General features: G+C 47.2%; 1 protein-coding gene across 1 annotated transcript in view; it reads left to right on the top strand.

Annotated features, from left to right (window-relative positions):
- Positions 1 to 22,064, top strand: part of AGO1 (protein argonaute-1) — a 184,763-nt gene that overhangs the window by 28,072 nt on the left and 134,627 nt on the right. Inside the window, exons 2-5 of the mRNA XM_037424376.2 lie at positions 20,603 to 20,960; positions 21,022 to 21,321; positions 21,419 to 21,778; positions 21,870 to 21,953. Coding sequence (XP_037280273.1) covers positions 20,603 to 20,960; positions 21,022 to 21,321; positions 21,419 to 21,778; positions 21,870 to 21,953 — 1,102 coding nt within the window. The remainder of the gene's footprint in view (positions 1 to 20,602; positions 20,961 to 21,021; positions 21,322 to 21,418; positions 21,779 to 21,869; positions 21,954 to 22,064) is intronic.

Here is a 22,064-nt window from a genome sequence, read left to right as displayed (position 1 = left end):
TTGCTGTAACTGCACAATTTGCACCAGACAAAACAACTTTCTGCGGAGCTGATGCGAGGCACATCCACCCTGGCCCCCTGATGAATATTTATTTTTTTGATATGACGATGCTGCGGCAAATGTGCTAACCCCGCACGCTAAAGTCGCACAACGCTGTACAATCGTGAAGGCTCTGGCCACACTGGTCGTCCCTGCTTTTACCAAAATGACTAAAGTCAGCGAGTGTTTTACATCACAGTGTCCTCAGTGATCGCCAAGAGCACTGCTGATGCCGATTGAGAAGGCCACAGTTTTAGCATAAAATTTCATACTACAAAACTTATAGTGAAATCTGGCGCAAGTGTCTACGCGAGTAGAAAAACTTGTTGGGCTAGTTGGTAGGTCATTGCAAAAAATTATTTCGTGCGCAAACACACAACACATCCACGCACACTCGAACACACACACAGCGCTGTGCATGTTTGATGCCTGGGTGTGTGTGTGTGCGTGAATGTGTCATGTGTGTGCGCTCAAATTAATTTTTTGAAATGTCGAGGTGGGGTACGTGGGGCTGATATAGCGGCGCTTTGACCATCACGGCTTGGAATCGAACCCAGCGTCCAAAAAAACACGACAACCACAAGCCTCATTGTGTGGTTGTCTTATTTCTCTTCCTGTGTATGTGTTTTGTGAACGCTGGGTTTCTTGATTCCAAGTAATGTACCAACAGGCCACCAGCTCGTCCAACCACAATGAGATTGATGGAAGTTTAGTAGATGCTTCGTATCTGCTTCAGGTGCATTTCGTTCTGGGCATTCGTGGCGCTCGTTCACCGGGAATAAAGCAGTGACATAAGCTTACTCTCCAAAGAGACTTGCATCATTCTTCCAAATATAAAGCTGATTGCAGGAACTCTGCGTGACCTCGGTATTGATTCATAACCGGTACAAATTCAACCGAAATGCGGTAGTATACGAATTCTTCTCAAGATTTGGCGCTAGCAAATAATGAAGAAATTTTTTGAAATGGTGAAAATAAACGTTTTTTAACTCGAAATATGCATAATCAATTCATGGAAATAAAAATACAGTATAGAACAGTAAACAGTAAACTCATTTTTTTATACTAACGGCAGGCACGTGCGCTCATGCGCAGAAAGATCGTGAAAGCATTGGTTTGAACGTATACAGTGGATCTCTGACTCCGCTGTAAAGACCATTGAGTACAGAGCAGAAGAGATCTTTTTAACGCTGGGAGGTTCAGCGGAATATTGAGGGGCGTTCATGCAACTTCGTTGTCGTTTTGCAGCCACGTTGAGTGTCTCAGAAAGATGTAATTATACAGACTACAAGTGAAATCTACGCAGTTTCTTTGGTAAATTTCGAATTTTATATTAATGAGGATCGGTACGTGAATGACACTTTGCCAAAACTATGAAATACTAACCATAAATATGCAACACTGCCTAAACCAGGAAAGCCAGCATGCTCCCACCACTTTTAACAAGATACCGTTCCTTGCGCCGCTTCCCTATACACACATATATGCTCGCCTGTAGGCTGAGAGAAGCTGCTGCGCACAGAACCAAGTTGAAACCGTGAACACCTGTAGGCAGTTCGCTAACTAACGCAGCTCGATCTTAACAGTGCACTTCCCATCATTCACTCAATAGTTGAACAATCGCGCCGCCCAATTTTCCTCAAGGTTATAGTACGAATCTGTATGAGCTTCAGCAAGCGACAGGAGCAAGAAAAAAAATCACCGCCCAAGCATTCTGTATATATGGTTAACCAGCGAAAGCTGAAACGTGCGTTCCCGGTGTTCAGCAGTGGGTTGAACCCGACACTGCACTGAAGCCTTTCGCAATTATTGGTTATGTCTTCGTGCTTCTTAATGAGGTTACACACACGTTTCGCTTGGTCTACTACAGTCTTTATTTCACATGCGTCACATTGTGCCTCAAATGATCACGGTCATGAAAGAGGGGAACTGGTTGAATGCTTTCAGATTTTGTTAATCGCATTTGTTCTCGAAACACAGGCGGTGTAGAGGTTCAAAGAGTTTTCTGTTTATTTAAGCACTATCTTTTGTATATCATGGTATCCCTTAAACCATATTGTTTTTTCTAATGCTTCTATACGACTATTTCGTCACTTGCCTAGGCAAATAAATATATCTGTGGGGTTGTACGCTTTATTGCCTTCCTTGGCATTTACTTCTGCAAATAAATAGGTGCATAACTCAAGAAAACAAAGCAAGAGCCATTGTGTCTCATTCTTCATTCTTTGAGCAAACGAAATCTCCATATAGCTGTTGCAATACAGCTCTCTGCCCTCCAACCCCCCCCCCCCCCCCGGGAAAAAAACTGATGCCTTCCTGAAGTCAATTGAGCAATGTATGCTGCAGAATACACATCAGATTGTGCATTATATCTTGGTAATATTATATAAATTTTGGGGTCTAGATGTGGTAATCGCCACCACGCTCTAGGAGTGAAAGGACATAGTAAACAGGGTCGGAACAAACCAAACAATACACACATTTATTTAACTAATTTTAGAACAATGATGTCGCCCGCCGAATTATTATAACATAAATCGTTATCAACGTACTAGGACATCTTTACACAATATTACCATACACTCCAAAACATGACAAACACAATAACACACCCAAGGCGTCACCGCCAATGCTTGACTTACCATGAGGGCCCTCAACGCGCAACCTGCGGTGCCAGGCACCGGGGATCTAAGCTAGAGACAACCATTCGCGGCGACCACCACGCACAGAAGAGACCACCTTGTCGCCGCCGGCGCTATACCATGATGATGATGATGATAGTGGGGATCAACGCTCGAGAACACGACGCCTACCACCTTGCAGTTGTAACCCGAAATGCGGCTTTTCGGCGAGACACATGCATCACGCAGCGCAAACAACTTTGCAGGGGGTGTCCCCACATCTTCTCAACCTTAATTGAAACCATATTTCGAAAACGAAGAAATCAGCTGTACAAGCTTTAAAAAAAAAAAAAAAAGACAACACATGTCCCTTCATAATGTCCGTGCACCACGACACCGCCGACGGTCGACACTGCTGCACTGTCCGGCTCGACGACTTCACCTCAGTATCGGTCTTGCAACAGCAACGTTGCCATCACCGTGACGATCCATCACTCGTGCCGACACGTTTTCCGGTTGCGACCAGCACTCACGAGGGCGCCGGACTGCAGGCAGTTGCGCAGGTCCTAGGCATGTTCATCGCCTGGCCTTACGGCCAGCGGCGCTGACGATGTGCTGAAGACAGCCAGCCGAAGATTACATCATTCCCGCTGCATACATTTCAAAGCACTCAACAGAAACAATGGTGCAGGGCCTAGGGAAGGGAGCTTCAGGCTTTTCGACCATGTGGTATGATGGTCAGTACTACTAGCTAATACATCGGTGGCGGCCGAGACGCCCTGCTAAAACTTGAAATAAAGTCACTTTTCCTGATTTGTGCATCGCAAGATAAAAAGTGAGGGAAGCAGAGTGCAACACTTCAATGCCACTATCCACCTAGTTGTGCCACGTGTGACAGGCGGCTGCCCAGAGCCTTAGGCCTAATGAGTCGCTCGACAACAACCGCATCCACTCAGCAACCAGCTTAGGCGCAGAAGAGGCAGCCGCAAGGAGAAATCCACTCTGTAAGGTGGCCCTATCGCTCACCGCACACAGCAGCTTACCAAGCGATAGGCGTCCATCGTCCCAGATGGTGTTGCGACGCCCCGGCGTCGGGCCGCAATACCAGACAGCGACGCCCGGCTCGCTGAGCCCAAAAGATAGAAGCTATTTACGGAAAATAAAACCACCCACGAGGCTTCCGTACTTACTCGCCTCGGGCCTTGTCTACAATCCATGTGCTCTATGCTTTGCTCTCCCCGGGATGCAGACCACATGGCTCTCGTCCCAACTGAAACAATGTTCTTTAAAACCAACAACAAAAAAAAACTTTGTAGAAAAAAAAAAAAAGAAACCCATTGTGCCAACAAGTTCAAACACGCCACAACAACCAATCTCCTCGTTCTCAACAAAGCACTCCACCGATGCTAGCAATGAGAAGTCCCCCTAGGCCTACTCTACCCTGGCTCTAACAAAAGCTTGTACCGAACTGCGAAAACTGTCGTCGGACGCTCCAAAAGCTCCACGTTGGGCAGCCATTGTGGGGTCTAGAAGTGGTAATCGCCACCACGCTTTTCGAGTGAAAGGACACAGACACAGTCGGAACAAACCAAACGATATGCACAAATTTATTTAACTAATTTTAGAACGACAATATCGTCCGCCCAATTATAACATAAATCGTGATCAATACGCTAGGGCATCCTTACACAATATTACCATACACTCCAAAACATGTCAAACACAGTGACACACCCAAGGCGGCGTGGCCAATGCTTGACTTACCATGAGGGCCTCGACGCGCAACCCGCGGTACCACGCACCGGGGACCCACACTAGAGACAACTGTACGTGGCAACCGCCATGCGCAGAAGAGACCAGCTTATTTCTCGCTCACCGCTATCAAGGCTTGTCGGCCCCCGCGCTATACCATCATGATGATGATAGTGGTGATCAACGCTCGTGAACACATTGCCACCTACCACCCGATAGTTATAACCCTAAATACGGCTTTTGTGCGAGACACCTGCGCCACGCAGCGCAAACAACTTCACAAGGGGTGTCAGCACCCCCACAATATATATATTGTTACATGGAAAATAACAGTAGTAGCCACGACGTAGCTCACCCACAACGTCCACTTCTTTACCCTCAGTCTGAGGCACCTTTTTTGGGTATGTCCTACTATGCCCTGTTTCAGTCAGCGACCAACCCCTGGCGGCAAAAGCGCCGACCCGGCGAGCTCACGGGGCTACAGCAGGAGCCGTGTGGTAACGCTTGAGTCTTGATACGTGGACGATGTCCCGGGACAGCAGAGCAGAAGAGGTTGATGGATTATCAAGGACAATTTAATATGTAGTCTTGGTCACTCGTCTTAAGAACGCGATATGGGTCTGTGAAATGAGAAAGAAGCTTCTCTGAAAGGTCTGCATGTTGCGTAGGGGACCAAAGAAAAACGAGGGAACCAGGCGGAAAGTGTTCGTCGCGATGCCGCTCGTCGTAACGATGTTTCTGCGAGTCTTGGGACACCATTAATCTGCTGCGGCCAAGCTGACGAGCATGGTCAGCTCGGGTAGTAGCATCGCATACATATTCAGAAGTAGGCTGTGCAGCGGCTGGCAGGAAGGTATCCAACGGCAATGTTGGTTCGCGTCCAAACAGAAGGTAAAATTGCGAGTACCCAGCAGTGTCATGCCGGGAGGAATTGTATGCGAACGTCACGTATGGTAGTGCAAGGTCCCAATCACGATGGTCAGCCGAGACGTATTCCGATAGCATGTCTGTCAGGGTGCGGTTGGAACGTTCTGTAAGCCCGTTTGTCTGGGGATGGTACGATGTTTTGAGCTTATGTTGGGTAGAGCAGGAACGCAGGATATCGTCAACCACTTTCGAAAGGAACGTACAACCTCGGTCTGTCAGCAGTTGACGAGGGGCTCCATGCACTAAAATGAGATCGCGTAGTAGAAAATCAGCAACGTCTGTAGCGCAGCTTGTTGGCATGGCTCGCGTAACTGCATAGCAGGTCGCGTAATCTGTAGCAACCGCTACCCACTTGTTTCCGGAGGCGGATGTTGGAAAGGGACCGAGAAGGTCCAACCCAACACGGAAGAATGGCTCCATTGGGTGTCGACGGGCTGAAGATACCCGAAAGGGAGTCCCGATGACTTTTTGGGACGCTGGCACATTTTGCAAGCGTTGACATAACAACGTACAGAATGTGAAAGGCCAGGCCAGTAGAAGCGGCGGCACACACGGTCATATGTGCGAGAGACACCAAGGTGACCCGCGGTTGGCGCTTCATGGAGCTCGCGTAGGACTGTGGAGCGCAGGTGCTTTGGTATGACCAGAAGTAGGTCGTAACCATTGGGCGATAAATTACGCCGATATAAGGTGTGGTCCTTTAAGGTAAACATGCGAACAGAAGCGTCTTGCGGTGAAGGTTCGAGCTGTTGTATTAGGCAGCTGATATCCGTATCGCGACGCTGCTCGTCTCCAAGATGAAGTAGCTGAGAGACGGAAAGGATGCAACCCACAGAATCGGTGCTCGTAGGATCGCAGTCTGCCACAGGGTAGCGTGACAGACAGTCCACTTCTTTGTCCAGTTTTTCTGATTTATACACTACGGTGTAAGAATACTCTTAGAGGCACAGTGCCCAGCGGGCGAGACGACCCGTGGGGTCTTTGAGGGAGGCGAGCCAGCAAAGAGCGTGGTGGTCGGTGAGAACTATAAATGGTCGGCCGTATAAGTAAGAGCGAAATTTCGCGACTGCCCACACCAGCGCTAGGCATTTGCGCTCTGTGATGGAATAATTACGCTCCGAGGGGGACAGCAGCCTTCTGGCATAAGATATCACGCGATGCTGCCCATGTCGCTGAGCCAACACAGCGCCTATTTCGTAACCACTGGCATTAATGCGGACTTCGGTCGGTGCCGTAGGGTCGAAGTGAGCCTGAACAGGAGAGGAAGTGAGCAAAGTGGTCAGGTAGGAGAACGCTGCTGCTTGCGAGGGACCCCAGGTAAACGTCTCATCTGGTTTGAGTAAATCTGTTCGGGGCCGAGCAATTTCCGCGAAGTTCTTGATGAACCGCCGAAAGTAGGAGCAGAGCCCCACAAAGCTGCGGACATCTTTGGCTGTTTTTGGCACAGGAAAGTCCTTCACAGCTCGAACTTTTTCTGGGTCAGGCTGTAGGCCGTAAGCGTCAACAATATGTCCAAGTATTGTAACGCGGCGGCGACCAAACCGGCACTTGGATGAATTCAGTTGAAGGCCGGCGAGACGGAATACATCAAGAATTTTGGACAGTCTCTCAAGGTGCGCTTCAAAAGTGGGAGCAAACACAATCACGTCATCCAGATAACAAAGACACCTAGACCTCTTGAATCTATAGAGCAGGGAGTCCATCATTCGTTCAAAGGTGCATAAGCCGAAAGGCATGACCTTGAATTGGTAGAGGCCATCAGGTATTAGAAAAGCCGTCTTCTCTCGATCCATGGGGTCCACGGCAATCTGCCAATAACCAGAACGAAGATCGATGGAAGAAAACTAGGCGGCACCATGGAGGAATGGAGGAAATCAAGGGTGCCGTCAATTCGTGGGAGAGCGTATGCATCTTTCTTGGTGATGTTGTTAAGGTGGCGATAGTCACACAAAATCGCCACGATCCATCCTTCTTTTTAGCTAATACCACCGGGGATGCCCAGGGACTAAAGGATGGTTCAATAATATCTTTCGCTTGCATCTTGTTCACCTCCTTCTGAATGATGCTCTGCTCAAAAGCAGACACTCTGCAGGGACGGCGGTGAACAGGGTTGGCATCACCTGTGTGTATGCGATGCAGGACAAAGGACGTCTGCCCTGGAGGTCGGTCGCCAAAATCGAAAATATCCTGGTAGACCTCAAGAAGATGCTGTAGGGCATCAACTTGCGGAGGCGGAAGATCAGTTGCGATCATGTCTACTATTTGACGGCTGGCCGAATGTGTTGCGAGTGGTGTGCGCTGCATTGAAACAAGGGTGTCTAAGGCAAGCACTTCAGTTTGTGAATCGAGCAACGGACACAGGTGGGCCACAGAAATGCCTTGTGGAAGCACATGATTCATGTAGCCGAAATTTACAAGTGGTAGACAAGTTCTGTTATCCGTGATGCCGAGCACCGTGTAGGGCACTGCAACATTGTGCGCAAGGAGTACATCGGTGAGAGGCGTAGCGTAATAGTCCCCGTCAGGCACAGCTGGTGAGCACAGAAAATCGATGTACGTCATAGTTTTGGAGGGCAGCTGAACAAAGTCGCTGCATTGTAATCAGCATGTAGGTTGGTACGGGGCGTCACTGATTTGTGGCAGTTCAAGGCGGAGCACACCAGCGGAGCAACCAACCAGAGCAGAATTGGCGGCAGAAAAATCGAGGCCTAGTATGAGGTCGTGGGGACATGTTGCAAGCACGGTAAAAAGGACGACCACTTGATGACCGGCTACGGTAAGTTGAGCTGTGCACATACCGACGACAAGGACTGTTGTGCCATCTGCAACTTGGATGACACTGGTCAAGGGGGGCGTGAGGACCTTCTTCATGCGACGACGAAAACGCAAACTCGTAATACAGACATGAGCGCCCGTATCTATCAAAGCTTCCGCAGGTGTGCCATCAACATATACTTCAAGGGTGTTCCGGTTCAAACGTAAGGGCAACAGAGGATCTTTGGGTAAGGTGGACAGGGCAGCTTTACCTCCAGAAGCTGCGCAGCCTAGTTTTCCGGGGACATGCGGCGGTTAAACGATCGCGAGGGAGAGCGGCGACGCGTACTTGAACGAGAATGGCGGCTTTAAGGCGGCGGCGACGACGAGACAGGGTGGCCGTTGTTCTCAGGGGCAGTAGATGCTGTAGGCTCAGTGCGGGTCAGATAACTGTGGTTTGGTGGACGAAATGAATTACTGTAAGCGGGATACGAGCCAGAAGGCATAGATGGCCACTGGCTGCGGCAGTAACGAGCGATGTATACCGCGCGACTGCAGCGGAAGCAGGTTGGCTTATCATCAGTTGTGCGCCATTCAGACTGGTTTCTGATTCGAATAGAGTACGGACGGCGACGTCTCATGTCCACAGAAGCTATCGAGGGATCAGTATTATCCAGGGTGGGTGCAGTGGACAAGATACCCAGGTTAGCGAATTCCCGGCGGACCACAGCCTGGATGAAGGAGACAGCTGGCGTTGAGGCATTGGGCCACGTCGGTTTGTTGGCAGCCAGGTAAGCGGCCTCGAGTTCACGTCGGACGATGCATGTCACGTCTTTGGTTGTGGACGGCTGACAAGGAGTGGCTTCCCAAGACGACGTTGCTGCGGTGTTAGGTAGGCGCTGGAACTGGTGCAAAATGCATGGACTCTTCGCCTGCGCGAGATGGCGGCACTCTGGTCACGGCGTCGATGGTCATTACGTTCGTAAATACAAGAAGGCTGAACGCATCGTCGGCGATTCCTTTTAAAATGTGCGATATCTTGTCGGCCTCAGTCATGTTGGGATCGGCCCTTTGACACAGCGCTAAGATGTCTTAAGTATAAGTCGAGTAGGGCTCAGTAGATGTCTGTGTACGTACGGCCAATTGCTTTCGGGCATCAAGCTGCCGACCAAACGGGTTGCCAAAGAGGTCGCGGAACTGTTGTTTAAACATTTCCCAACTTGTTATTTCGTGCTCGTGGGTCTCAAACCAGATGCGAGGGGTCTTGCCAAGATAGAAAATGACATTTGCAAGCATAACGGTTGGGTCCCAGCCATATTGCTTGCTGACGCGCTCGTACGTAGTAAGCCACTTGTCCACATTCGCGTGGTCCTCTCCAGTAAAGGTACCGGGATCGCGGGGTTGCGTTAGGGCGACGTACCGGGTTGCTGTAGGTGCCGAGGTAGGTGGCAAAGTCGTATCCTCACCCGGAGCCATGGTAGCAGACTTAAGAGGCGTCCAGTGCGTAGCTCCGTTGTCAAAAGAGCACCCAGCACTTCCACCGAAATGTTACGTGGAAAATAACAGTAGTCAGTCTGCAGCCACAATGCAGCTCACTGACAACGTCCACTTCTTCACCCTCAGTCTGAGGCACCTTTTTTCGGTATGTCCCACTATGCCCTGTTTCAGTCAGCCGAAATCACCTAACAATATTGTAAGGGTGCTGTATATATATATATATATATATATATATATATATATATATATACTGATTTTATCTCGTAAACTCTTTCTAATAATTTTGTCCTTCATAGCATCTTTTTTTTGCTTTGTCACCACGGTAACCATTGCTTTGTGGTCACTGTGGCACAAAACGATTGGATGTGCTTGGACATTAGCCACGCTCTGCTTAAAGTCAAATAAATAAATGATAGGGAACATGCGAAAGTACACTCATTTGAGGGCAGAACTTCACACGAAACCTTGCGCTATTGTTCATCCGTCACCGGGCAGCTATTTGCGATGTTACCGGTCCATCGGACAAAATTCGTTCAGTTATATAGACTTCCCATCACTTTAGCATCCGGTCACATGTTGCTCATGCAGACACTCTTTCCTCGCACTTTATTGTTTTGTACTATGTGCATGCTAGTCAAGGCAAAAGATATTCACAACTGCTCGTAATGTCGGCAGGACGATATTGACATCGTAAGAAACTGGGGCACAGACTTTGGTGGGTCCAATCCGCCCCCTTCCCAATGCCGCAGCACATGCTTCCTTCCCCGGAAAGCTCGCGAGGCGCTTCTTTATATCGGAGGCTTCCATCCTAGCGATGGTGATTTTTTCGGTCCTTATCAAATTGCTGCCAAAAAGGGCAAGGTGCAGCACAAAAAAGTAAAGGTGGCTTCCACCGTTATACTCCGAAGCCACGGAACACCATCAGTGTGCTACACAGAATTGAAGCATAATCTAGCAATACAGATCTTTGCTAAAAGGAACAGTCCATATTTCCATGGTATTGGCAAATTTTCTTTGACTTTTCTCAACTCGAACGACTCTTTGCTCTCTTCTCACTCTGAAGTATGCCCCCCCCCCCCCTTCAGTGCCGCCAGCGGCAATTTCGGTACTGGCGCACAGGTCTACCGTTAAGTGACATTTTCGGTATGTCTTTACGAGACGTGCGCCATGATTGGAAGCAGTCTTTGACGTCAGCAGGCGAGTGAAATACGAAACGGAACATTTCTCATCATTGTCTGCTCGAATTTTGAACTTTGAGGGCTTATAGCTTCACTTTACGTGCACCAATTTTCATAATTATTGTTGCATTCGTCTCGGTATTCATCACTACATGTGTTGCGGTGTTGAATAAGGCTGTCCGAAAAGTGTCGCAGGGCCCCTTTAAACGGGTCGTGAAAGAAAAATGAAACTTCCGGGTTGCAGCTTTCCCTGATTTAATAACGATTAGATACACCACTCTTAAAATATTTCGGCACCATATTCATTCTGTAATTAATGATGCCTGTTCAAAATTGCAGTTTCCTTGGGCTCGCCAGTGTGCGACCATTAGCCGCTATACACTGATATGTGTTGTCAGTGAAATGTCAAAGTAAGAGAAGTTTTGAACACAGCATTGGCTTTATTTTGCTCCGAAGTAATAATTGATAGAAGCCTAGGAAAGAAAAACCCAACAAAGCAGTTTTCACACTTTGAGTTGTATGTGTTGCAATTAAAATTAATGATCTGCCAAGTGACCTTCCAACATGCTGAATGGCAGCACGAGAGCGGGATGAGGGGCGCCACTGGTGGGCGCCCGTCGCAAGTTTGTTCCTCGTCGCTTCCATAGCCCCGATCGTCCTGTGGTTTGTGGATATCGTCGTTGCCAGCGGCATGGAAAACAATGGATAAACTGTTTATGACTTGAAGTAACTCAGTTAAATAAAGTGATGCTCGACGTGTGCTATTTTTGCTAGGAATCTTGCATTTCCGAACAACCAACGAGATATTGAACCGTAATGGAAGGCCATTTCCCAGGTAAACAAATAGTGGCACCTGCCGTCTTGGCGTATAGGCCAGCTTTGTTTTCACGTTTACTCTTTCCATTGTATGTCGAGAAGACCAGTTGCACTGGTAAAGCATCATATAAATGTGCAAGCTTTTTGTCGTGTTGGCAAAAAGAAGCACTCGACAAAGAACGCGCGTAAGAAAGCTAACGTGGTTACTGGGAACGTTGGCCTTGCTAGGCCTACGCTCGTACGATTGTTACAGTGCGAGAACAGAACGACAACAAAGGGACAAGAAGAGGACGAGCGCTAACTTGTCCCTTTGTCGTCATTCTGTTCTCTCGCTATAACAAACGTCATGTCATACCAACTAGCCCAATCCGCCACGCTTCTAAGCTACGCTCGCCATTGAGAATGAATGTCGGCTGTAGTGATGTTTGTCGCTCGCGAAGGCGTAGCTTTGTTGGCAATGTTAATAAACAACGGAGCATCACTGTGTGAGGTTGTTTATTTTGTACTTTTGTACTTTGTACTATAAAAAGGATGTCTTTCAATTGTGCAAGCTGAGGTGTCGTATGTGGGCGGACCACGTACGGCACCTCATTGTGTAAGTGTAGAATTTAGGTTTGTTGTGACAACAATTATTACACCAGTTCACATCTGCCTTAAGGTAAAAAAGTCACCTATTTGTTTACAGCATCTTATCAAAGAGTTGTGGCCTGCACTGCAACCGCAGTGGTCGTGTTGTTATGGTGCTTGACTGTTGATTTGCAGGTTGCGGTATTGAGTCCGCCATGGCTACATTTTTGATGGAGGAGAAAATGCCCATGTATTTAGATATATGTGCACATTAAAGAACCCCCTAGTGGTCGCAATTTCATTGGCGTGAAAAAAATTTAATTGAAGAGAAAATTTCGTTGTATTGAAATAGAAAAAAAATATAGATGGTCTGAACCAGCAAAACAAAAGAATGTTTATTCTCAAAATTCAAAAAACGTCCCCTGCTTCCTATTCTTTCCCAGCAACGTCGCAACGTGATTGTCGCCCATGCATAGCGATGCCATGATGAAAAGCACACTGAAACAACACCTAAAACTGCCTTCGTGAACGAACCAAACAGTTGCATTAACACGTTAACATCAGCAGCTGTCCGCCGTCAAGGTATCTGACAACGCCAAGATGGAGGCAGGGTATCGGGGAGCGGTGACTTTCACATTATTCTACGCCATTCTTATCATTCATCACTCGCGCTTAGCTGATTTTATTGATAATGTGGAAGAACAGCCGCTCTGATTAGTTACTACACTGCCAAGCGCGTACATAATCATAAGTACCTGAATCGGAAAAGGCATCGTTCCCGCAGTTGCACCCAGCAGCTGCGGGACAGAAACCATCAACTACAGTGGCTAGAATAGGAAAGTGTGATAAACGCGCCGGCTAGCGCGTAACGCCTTGGGAGGAAACCGCCAGATGGCGGTGGCACACGTTTGCACGTCACCCAAGGTGGCGATGCGCTGCACAGAGACTGTAATGAACCACGCGCGCGGGCAATGTGAACCATTTAAAATATATTTTTTTGCTCGTGCATGGCCTCAAATGGCGAACGAGAAAATATGTTAATTAGCTTCTATTTTCTTTTATTTTCTGCACACAGGTCATACAACGCATTTCCGAGTTGTGATTCACTATCTTTTTACAACAATCCATTCTTAATACTTTGCCGCAAGTCCTTTTTTATCCCCAAGAAAAAAAGTTTTATAGTTCACAAGCACCACACAGAACATTGGGCTGCAAGCCTAGGTGATGCGCCTGAGCTTCACGTGCTTCCTCTTTTCACGGGAAGATGTCGCTGCTTGTGGAGTACCTTTGTGTAAAAACGCAAATGGGTGAGCAAAAAAAACTTCACTTGATTAGTGAGGCTCGGACCATGATGTGCGCAGCCCAGAGTGACATTTTTTTTCTCAAGCAATAAACAAGCTCCTTCCAAGCTGTCACTATGAAGCTCGTTGTAGCTAAATAACTTTGAGAAAGTGATTTCAAAGGCGTCTACAAATGCGAAGAGCTTCTCCGGAAGGCCTGCCCATAGGCGTCCGCACGAAGGGGGCAAAGCGGGCTGGCCACCTGGGAGGGGAGTGCTAAATCTGTTCTATACATTGACTAGGCTGCGGAGCACTCTTTTAGTCATCTAAAAAGGGTGCGTAAACTCTGCCTCATACACTGATTTGATTGGAAGGAGGCGCCCTACAAAGAACCTTTGCCCCCCCCCCCCCCTTAACGGCAAGCACGCCCTTGGGTCTACCCCTTTCAATGCGGACAATTTCGCCAATCACAGTGTGCTCGAAGTGCCTGGAAATGTGCCTCTCACCAAAGTGCAGTTCGCACACAGCAGAGTTTTTTTGAAGCAGCTTGTCAGCGCGCGGGATTGTTCTCCGCCACTGCGCTAACAGAGCTTCGTGCTTTGGTATGCCTAACAATGCATGCTCTTTTTTTTTTTTTTTTTTGTCTTGTGGCCTGTAGTGAACCCCGGGATGAAGCAATGACTTAGTTTTCGTGCCATGAGAGTGCATACAGAAGCATTGGTGTCAGAGTGCCACTGCAATAAAAAAAAAAAAAGAACGAACGCGCCCGACGGAACCGTCGGAAACGTGCAAACAATGGATGGATGGATGGATTGATATGGCTATCCCCTTTAGATTGGGCGGTGGCTAACGCCACCAAGCCGTAATGCTTAGTGAACCAAAAACTAGATTTATTTTTTTCCCTTTAAATAGTGTGGTTGAGAAATCGTACTTTGCAGTGAAGGGTTTAATTTTCACACATGCCTTGACTTTGGCCCCCAATCAGATAACCTCCTTCTAGTTAATTCTACCCGCTTAGTCTATTTTGCCCTCCCTGTCCCTAAACCCCAGTGCTTTGAAAAACTCTGCGCCATCGTCCTGAACTATAGGGTGAAGCCCTTTACAGAACATTATCAAGTGTTTAGCAGTTTCCTCTTCCCTTTCAGACGCACTGCATACCGTGTCTACCCCTTCGTATTTAGTCCGATATGTCTTGGTTCGTAATACTCCCGTCCTAGCCTCAAACAGTAGAGAACTACCCTGAGTATTATCATAATCCTTTTTTTGGCAATTTCCTGCTTAAAAGTTCGATAGATCTCCAGTGTGGACTTATTAATAGATCTCCAGTGTGGACTTATTAATCATGCCAGTTCTCCATATATCGGTCTCGGCTTCCTTCACCTGCTTTCTAAGGTGGTAGGCCACTCAAAAACAAAAATTTCTTTAAGGGCAGGCAGCATTGAAATAACTTTTTCTCAAAACCAGCATGTCTTAATTAATTTGCCGAAATATTTACAGTGCAAAATATTGAATATTTATTTTTTGGGAGGTAATCTTTGTCAAAAATTGCACTAAAAGTGTTAGCCACGTCAGCTGTGATAAGTGACTAATGGGTGGCTTCATTCAGTAAAGCTTTGACATTTGTGTAACTAACGGCTGGAGCTATGCAGTAAACTAGAATAAATATTATGCAGTGAATATCAAGGAAGTAATGCTAAAGAAACAAAAAAAAAAGAAACGGTGGAAAAAGAGCCAATTCAGACTGAACCTGTTGGAGAACTCAGCTGTGAACTGAAAAATATTCGATGGATTTCTTTTATTCTTGTTCACTGCACAGATACATATGTTGTGAATCATTGTGCAAAATTTCAGTTCAAGGTATACGCCGAGAAATACGTTATCAAAATTTGCGTCGCAACAATTGGAGCAAATTATTTCCAGAAAAAAGTAAACAAAGATTTCCGAGCTTGTAAAAAGGGTCACAATCTTCGCATGCAGGCCTAAAATGCACCAGATTCATAGCTGGGCCCTTCTGTGGAAGCATTATTGTCTCCTTTTGTTCGGGTGGCTGCTCGTCTTTTCTTCCTGGCCTGTTTTGCCCCCATCCGCTGACTTGCGCTTAGCATTCTGCATGCGCAGGTGATCCCTGGCGATGCAAGCTTTCGTCGTGTGGTACCCTGGTTCTACGCCAGCTTGCCTCAGGATCTTTTAGTGTGCTTACACTGCCATTATTAAAGTGTGCCACAGCATCATGCAAGGCAAACATAACTGTAGGCAAGCTTACGTAGACCTATTTGGGTACCCACTGCCATATTAGACCATGGAAACACTCATTAGCATTTTGAGTCTTTTCATGAAGGCACTTCATTAGAAGTTCATCAGAGCACAGATCACTGTAGACAGTTTTAACTTTGTTGAGCACATAATTTGGAAGTCCTCCTTTGTGTACATATTTCCCTTGGCCGAGTGCTTCGACTCTTTGGTATCCACACCAGCTTTTCGGTCCAAGTGGACACAGGCCATGTCTCGGTTGCTTGTCGGTAATGCTGCAATGAAAAAGACTGGCAAGGGTAGCCTTTATTTATTTATTTATTTATTTACATTACCCTCAGGGCCCATAAAGGCGTTAGAGTGGGTGGGTAATATAACAAAAATGCAGCAATAACAGAACACAATAATACAAGCAATTAATTAGAATACATCTTCAAATAATATTCAGTTATTAGAGGCTTAAGATACGATCGGTTAGTGCAGTCTAGGAAAAAGTTTTCGCACCAGCGTGCCCTTTTCCTAACCAGCGCATCCCGTAAACCAGACGTAAATTGTTCTCATTGGTACGACCCACCTTTCTCGACGTATGAAATGGGCGCTTGAACGCACAGTCGGTACACACGACCGCACAAGTCGAGCATATCCCTTGGTGAGAGCGTTCCTCGAGCTTCAGTGTTGTGTTCATGCATTCGGAACATGCCAGCGATGAAAACACCAAAGAAAGAATAACAAAGTCCATCATCCTGTTCCCTTGGAGCGCAGAATTCTCTAGTGGAGCCTGGTACGCCTTGTTATATGTCCCCAAGCTTCTTCACGGTCGCCGAAATACCGGCGCTTGTGTAGCGATTACCAGCAAACTTGCGCTTCCTCGTCTTCTGTGTTCTGCACTTCCCCATGCTGATCGTAATATGGTCCAGGTGGCCTAAGGATACAGCCCTAGTAGCGTTGACACGTGGAACCTGTTTTTCCAGACTTTGTTGCTCTTTCTTCTCCGCCATTCTGGTTGCCGGATCCCTACTGTTCTCTCTGTGAGCCGCTCCTTTGTTCACCTTGGCTAGTGCTTCCTCGGCAGACTTCAGCCTTTCTTCCATTGCCATCGTTTTCTCTTGCTTTGCCGCCAACGCAGTCTCCAGCTCGGTGATTCTCATCTGCAGTTCACTTTGGGCAACCATCGTTTTCTCCATTTTTTTTCTCGACCTCACATTTCTTACAATTCGCGTCAGCCTCCTCTCCATTCGCTTCTGCACTTCGGTCCATTTTCAAACCAACCTCGCATCTTGAACACTTTACAGCCTTTTTTAACCATGTCTTTATGATACCAATTGTCCTTATGACTTGTCTCACTCGATAATTACAAAACACGATCCCTGCCCCACGAAAAAAAGAAAGTCTAAGCTCTACTACAAAAATTTGAGTGTTCAGTGTACGTGTACCTCCCCCATGGGGCGGCAAGAGACACGCACCAACTAGTAAATGCCTGGTGGCTGACCCCGTAAAAGCCGTACAATGTAATAAGTGCTACAAAGATTTTAACTGCTGCCTTATTAATTATAAAGGCAAGCTCAAAACATGCAAAACGACTTATCTGCAAAGTGGATCGGGAGTGCCAGAATAACACGTCCATTCACCATGCCAGTCCGTATGAACAATTGCGCGCGTCCCCACGCGGCTCCTCCTCGGAGGCTTCAGTGCGCTCCGTAGGCGCCGCTCGCCGTTCATCACACTTTCCTATTCCAGCCACTGTACCATAGTACATGAACTGAGCGACTGAGCTTCAGCTTTGGATCGTCTGTGGCTCAATGCAAGCCAGTGGCAAAAGCAGGGCAGTCTCATTGCCATCGCTATCAAGTAATGGCGGCGCCCATGCTAGCTGAACAGCAGCGGTATAGCGGCAGTTTCTGGTGGTGCCAACACGTGTTTTAGACTTTGTTGACACATTTTCAGGCTCTGAAAATGCATCGAAATGTTAAAGATTTGGTTTACTGCATAAAAATAAGTGTCTGAGCCTGGAATTGCATCGTAAAATTTCGTTCGAGAGCGGGACAATCGAAGAAAAAGTGTTCGTTGTGGCGACAATATTTATGCATTGACTCCTATGGACTGCTGACGGGGAATCCTAAATTTTTCATTGTAGCGGAAATTTCGTTGAAGTGGCGTTCGTTGTAGCGAAGTTCGACATTAGTGGTTTTGGCCCGTTCAACCACAACAATTGTTACTATTGCAACTGTGCTCTGAACTGTTCGGGGAATAAATGAACTCTTTTGTACCCAAGTTACCAGGGCACACTAACCCTTTTTACAATGAATCTCCGTTAACCAGCGTGATCCCTTATTAGCACCAGCAGCACCAGTTGGCACCTGTTCCACAAACTGCAAACAATTTAGGTGGTCGTAAGCTTTGTGAATAAATGTCAATATTTAGCGCCTTTCATAAGTATACAGGCAAATAAGATTTTCTTTAAAATAATTCTTTTGTTTGCATCTGGATTTGTTGGGTGTGTAGCTTCGAGCTCTTCGAGAATATTTGGCATAGGTGAGGACTGGGCGATGACCTTTAAATCTGTGCAAAATTCAACTAAAACTGTTGCTTTATAAAATTTGTAACAGTGCGTGGTATTAAGACATGTTTTGTCTCTTTACCAGACTGTTTCATGTGGCGGCAGCTCTGTTGTTGAGACACCTGTTGAAGTGCGTTTTAAAAAAGTAGTTTCGGCTGTTGAAGCCCTACTATCACATTGACTTCTGGCATGGGTGCCGCCTTTCTGTTAGCTTTCTGAACTGTGGTAGACCACTTCAGTTGGGAGCAGTCATTGTCTTTGGGATAACCATAGCAAGGCTTCTAGTCCAATAAATGTCTCTATGCTTTGTAGGAAATGAGGGTAGTGTAATTAGGTTTTAATGATGTATGGTGTACTGGAACTGGGACAATGTGCAGTCTTGACAGCAGACCAATGGGAGAGGGGTGGTTGCTTTTGCATACCTGCACTCTCCCCAATTTCGACCTAATATTTTGATGATACGAGTGCCATTTGGAATCTCTAGAAAAGTGGCCGTTACAGTATAGGCTTTTTTCTTTTTAAAATCACGTGTGCACGTCTGATTTTTCTGTTATGACAATTGCGTTTGGGGACTGGGGTAGAACACTCGTCACTATACCTATAGTTCATTGTAACTATACTGTACAATGCCACTAACTATATTCTAAGCACTGTAGTACCTCCCATCTAGGCGAAGACCGGTTGCCACAAGACCCACTCGCTACCGTATTGAAAGGCGAGGTCGCTTGGCTCCTGCATATTCTGCGCTAGGCCTGCGCCACTTGCCTAGGTGTCAATTACGTTTGTTACGTGGTTGATAGGGTTGTGCATTTCTGCGAGTTCAGTTGGAAGGTCGATGGCAGTGTCAAAAGCAAAGAAGTACTTGCAAGTACTCTTGGACTTGTACACAACTGAGTCTCAGTGCTTTGTGACTTTGGTTACAAGTACAGATTCCGTACCACATGCGCCTGTGGTGTAAGCGTCTCAAACAGTGGCAAGGCTGACATATTATTTGCAGAAGCATCAGAAATAAATTTGTGCTGTGGAAGGGCGAAATAACATGGGAAGCTTCTTCAGAAAAATCTGCGAAGGCAGTGTGATACTCTCAGAATACCTATTTGCAGGATTTCTTGTGGAACACAACTTACTGCTAAGCGTAATAGATCATGTAGGACGGTTGTTTTGGAAAATGTTCCCAAAGTGAGAAGACGCAAAGCGATATGGGTGCGGACGTTCGAGTACATCTGCCAGCTTCGGGAGAAAGGGCTTCAGATGTCGAAAGCACGGCGGTAGAGGCCCTGAAACGGCATACTTTTGCAGTCTCAGTGTTTGGAAGTGCATCAGTGGAGGGTCGCAAATGGCACTGTTTGAGTAATTTCCTATATGCAAAAAAAAAAAAAAAAACCCCTTTCTCCTGCACCACAGTTTCCCGAATTTTCGTGCTCGCAGGTTGGCAGGTATGCTTTTGCGATGACGCCACTAGTCGGGCACCATGATCGAAAGGTGTCCAGTGTGCATAGTGGACATTTGTGCACTTTCCGAGTAAAATAGTCACAATCGCTTGCAATTAAAAGTATCTACAAGATTAAAACCGGTCCAACACATACAGATGCATTAATATGCTAAATGATGCATAGTCTTAGTTCGCACAATTCTTTCGCAGAACAGGGACCTAGATAGTCTGCCTGCCTGCTATTCTGATTTCGAAAAGCATGAATAAGCATGTCACTATTCATTTGATTCATATGTACCTAGCTATGACACTAACTTGACGTCAAATGACGAAAGAAACGAGGATGTCCTGAAGGACAACTATCATTGGGTGAGTTCCACGACTGTTTACGTGCGCAAGCCAGGAGAGTAAGCAGTTGCAATGTTTAAAAATAAAATAATGCTGAATGACAAATAATACTCTGCTTCTTTATACATTTTACTCATCAAAGGGATGTCAAAGTTCAGGAACTATAAATTATCTGCAAAGGTGATGGATATAAATGTCAGTAAACTCCCGAATTCCTGTTGGTCTGCAAAAAAGGCTATGCATAAGGGTTTTGCAATTGTAGAGTCTTCCTACATGCACATGCAGAAATTCGCTGATGCATTATCAGAAAGACAGCAATCCACGAGTTTTTCCCGCTCACACAGGACTAGCACATCAACTACCACTGCCAATCATGGAGGCTTTCTATCACAGCTTCTCATAGATTACTTCAGGAGGCGGTGACACATGGCTACACAGTAGTTATGGTGTGCTTTGGCACCGCTGGCCGTCATCGCAAAGATTCATGCTTCCGGCGCCACCGTTACACCATAAATGAGGCGTGCTTTTGCTGGGACCTTAATCGAATTCTTATTGCACAGCTCAGCGAATTACTTCCCGTGCAGCCCCTGGGCCCCCTGGTGGCGGTGGAGGAGGAGGCCCAGGAGGAGCACCACGTGCCCCGCCCCCTGTCACCCCAGTTGGTGCGGTGACTACCCTTGGGGGTGGCCCTGTGCCCTTGGGTCCGCCAGCCCCGGCTCCGGCCCCTGCTGCAGCAGCCACGTCGGGGGCCCTTGGTCCTGCCGAGATGGTGGTTGCGGCGGCACTGCCCCAGTTTTCCTGTCCACGTCGTCCCAATGTGGGCACTGAGGGAAGGCCAATCTTGTTGCGAGCCAACCACTTTCAGATTTCCATGCCTCGTGGGTTCCTGCACCACTATGACGTCACCATTACGCCCGACAAGTGTCCGCGCAAAGTCAATCGGTGGGTTCCTCCTTCACTTGATCATTGGTTAACAGCATGTTAACAAAAATGCATGTTGCAGGGAGATAATAGAGACGATGGTCCAGTCGTATTCCAAAATATTTGGGAACCAGAAGCCAGTGTTTGATGGCCGCAAGAATATGTATACTCGAGATGACCTGCCCCTGGGCAAGGAGAAAGCTGAGCTGGAAGTGACCCTTCCGGGCGAGGGCAAGGACCGTGTGTTCCGGGTTGCCATCAAATGGGTTGCCCAGGTCAGTCTGTACGCACTTGAAGAAGTGCTCGAAGGACGCTCTCGCCACATCCCCATGGATGCTGTCCAGGCACTCGATGTGGTCATGAGGCACCTGCCCTCCATGACGTAAGTGCTTTTCACAGCAATGTAGGGCTTGCAGAAGCACATTATGCCCTTTGTAAGAACCTGCATTTTAATGAGCTTTCATTGCCTCGCCATTAAGGTACACGCCAGTGGGTCGATCGTTCTTCTCCTCCCCGGATGGCTACTTCCACCCACTTGGTGGAGGACGAGAAGTGTGGTTTGGTTTTCATCAGAGTGTGCGGCCGAGCCAATGGAAGATGATGCTCAACATTGATGTGTCGGCAACGGCCTTCTACAAAGCTCAGCCGGTCATCGAGTTCATGTGTGAGGTGCTGGAGCTGCGTGACGTCAATGAGCAGCGCAAGCCTCTCACGGATTCCCAGCGCGTTAAGTTCACAAAGGAGATCAAGGGCCTCAAGATTGAGATCACCCACTGCGGCAGCATGCGCCGCAAGTACCGCGTCTGCAACGTCACCCGCAGGCCTGCCCAGCTCCAGTCGTGAGTGAATTTCATGCATTCACTAGTAACTCGTGTACACGTTTTGCTAGAGGCTGTGATGTGAAGCCAAGCTTTCGATTATTTTTTTCAGGTTTCCATTGCAGTTGGAAAATGGCCAGACAGTCGAATGCACAGTGGCCAAGTATTTCATGGACAAGTACAAGATGAAACTCAGGCGAGTTCACCTTTTTACATGATGTGCCCACTTTGTTTTTCTTGCACCTTGTGTCACCAGCAGGAAACGGCTTAATATATTGTTGGGAAATAGTTTTGGGACTTGCGTTGC

This window comes from Rhipicephalus microplus, chromosome 5, assembly GCF_043290135.1.
Source record: "Rhipicephalus microplus isolate Deutch F79 chromosome 5, USDA_Rmic, whole genome shotgun sequence".
Lineage (NCBI taxonomy): Eukaryota > Metazoa > Arthropoda > Arachnida > Ixodida > Ixodidae > Rhipicephalus > Rhipicephalus microplus.
Note: the sequence above shows the minus strand (reverse complement) of the source record. Positions and strands in the feature narration are given on the sequence as shown.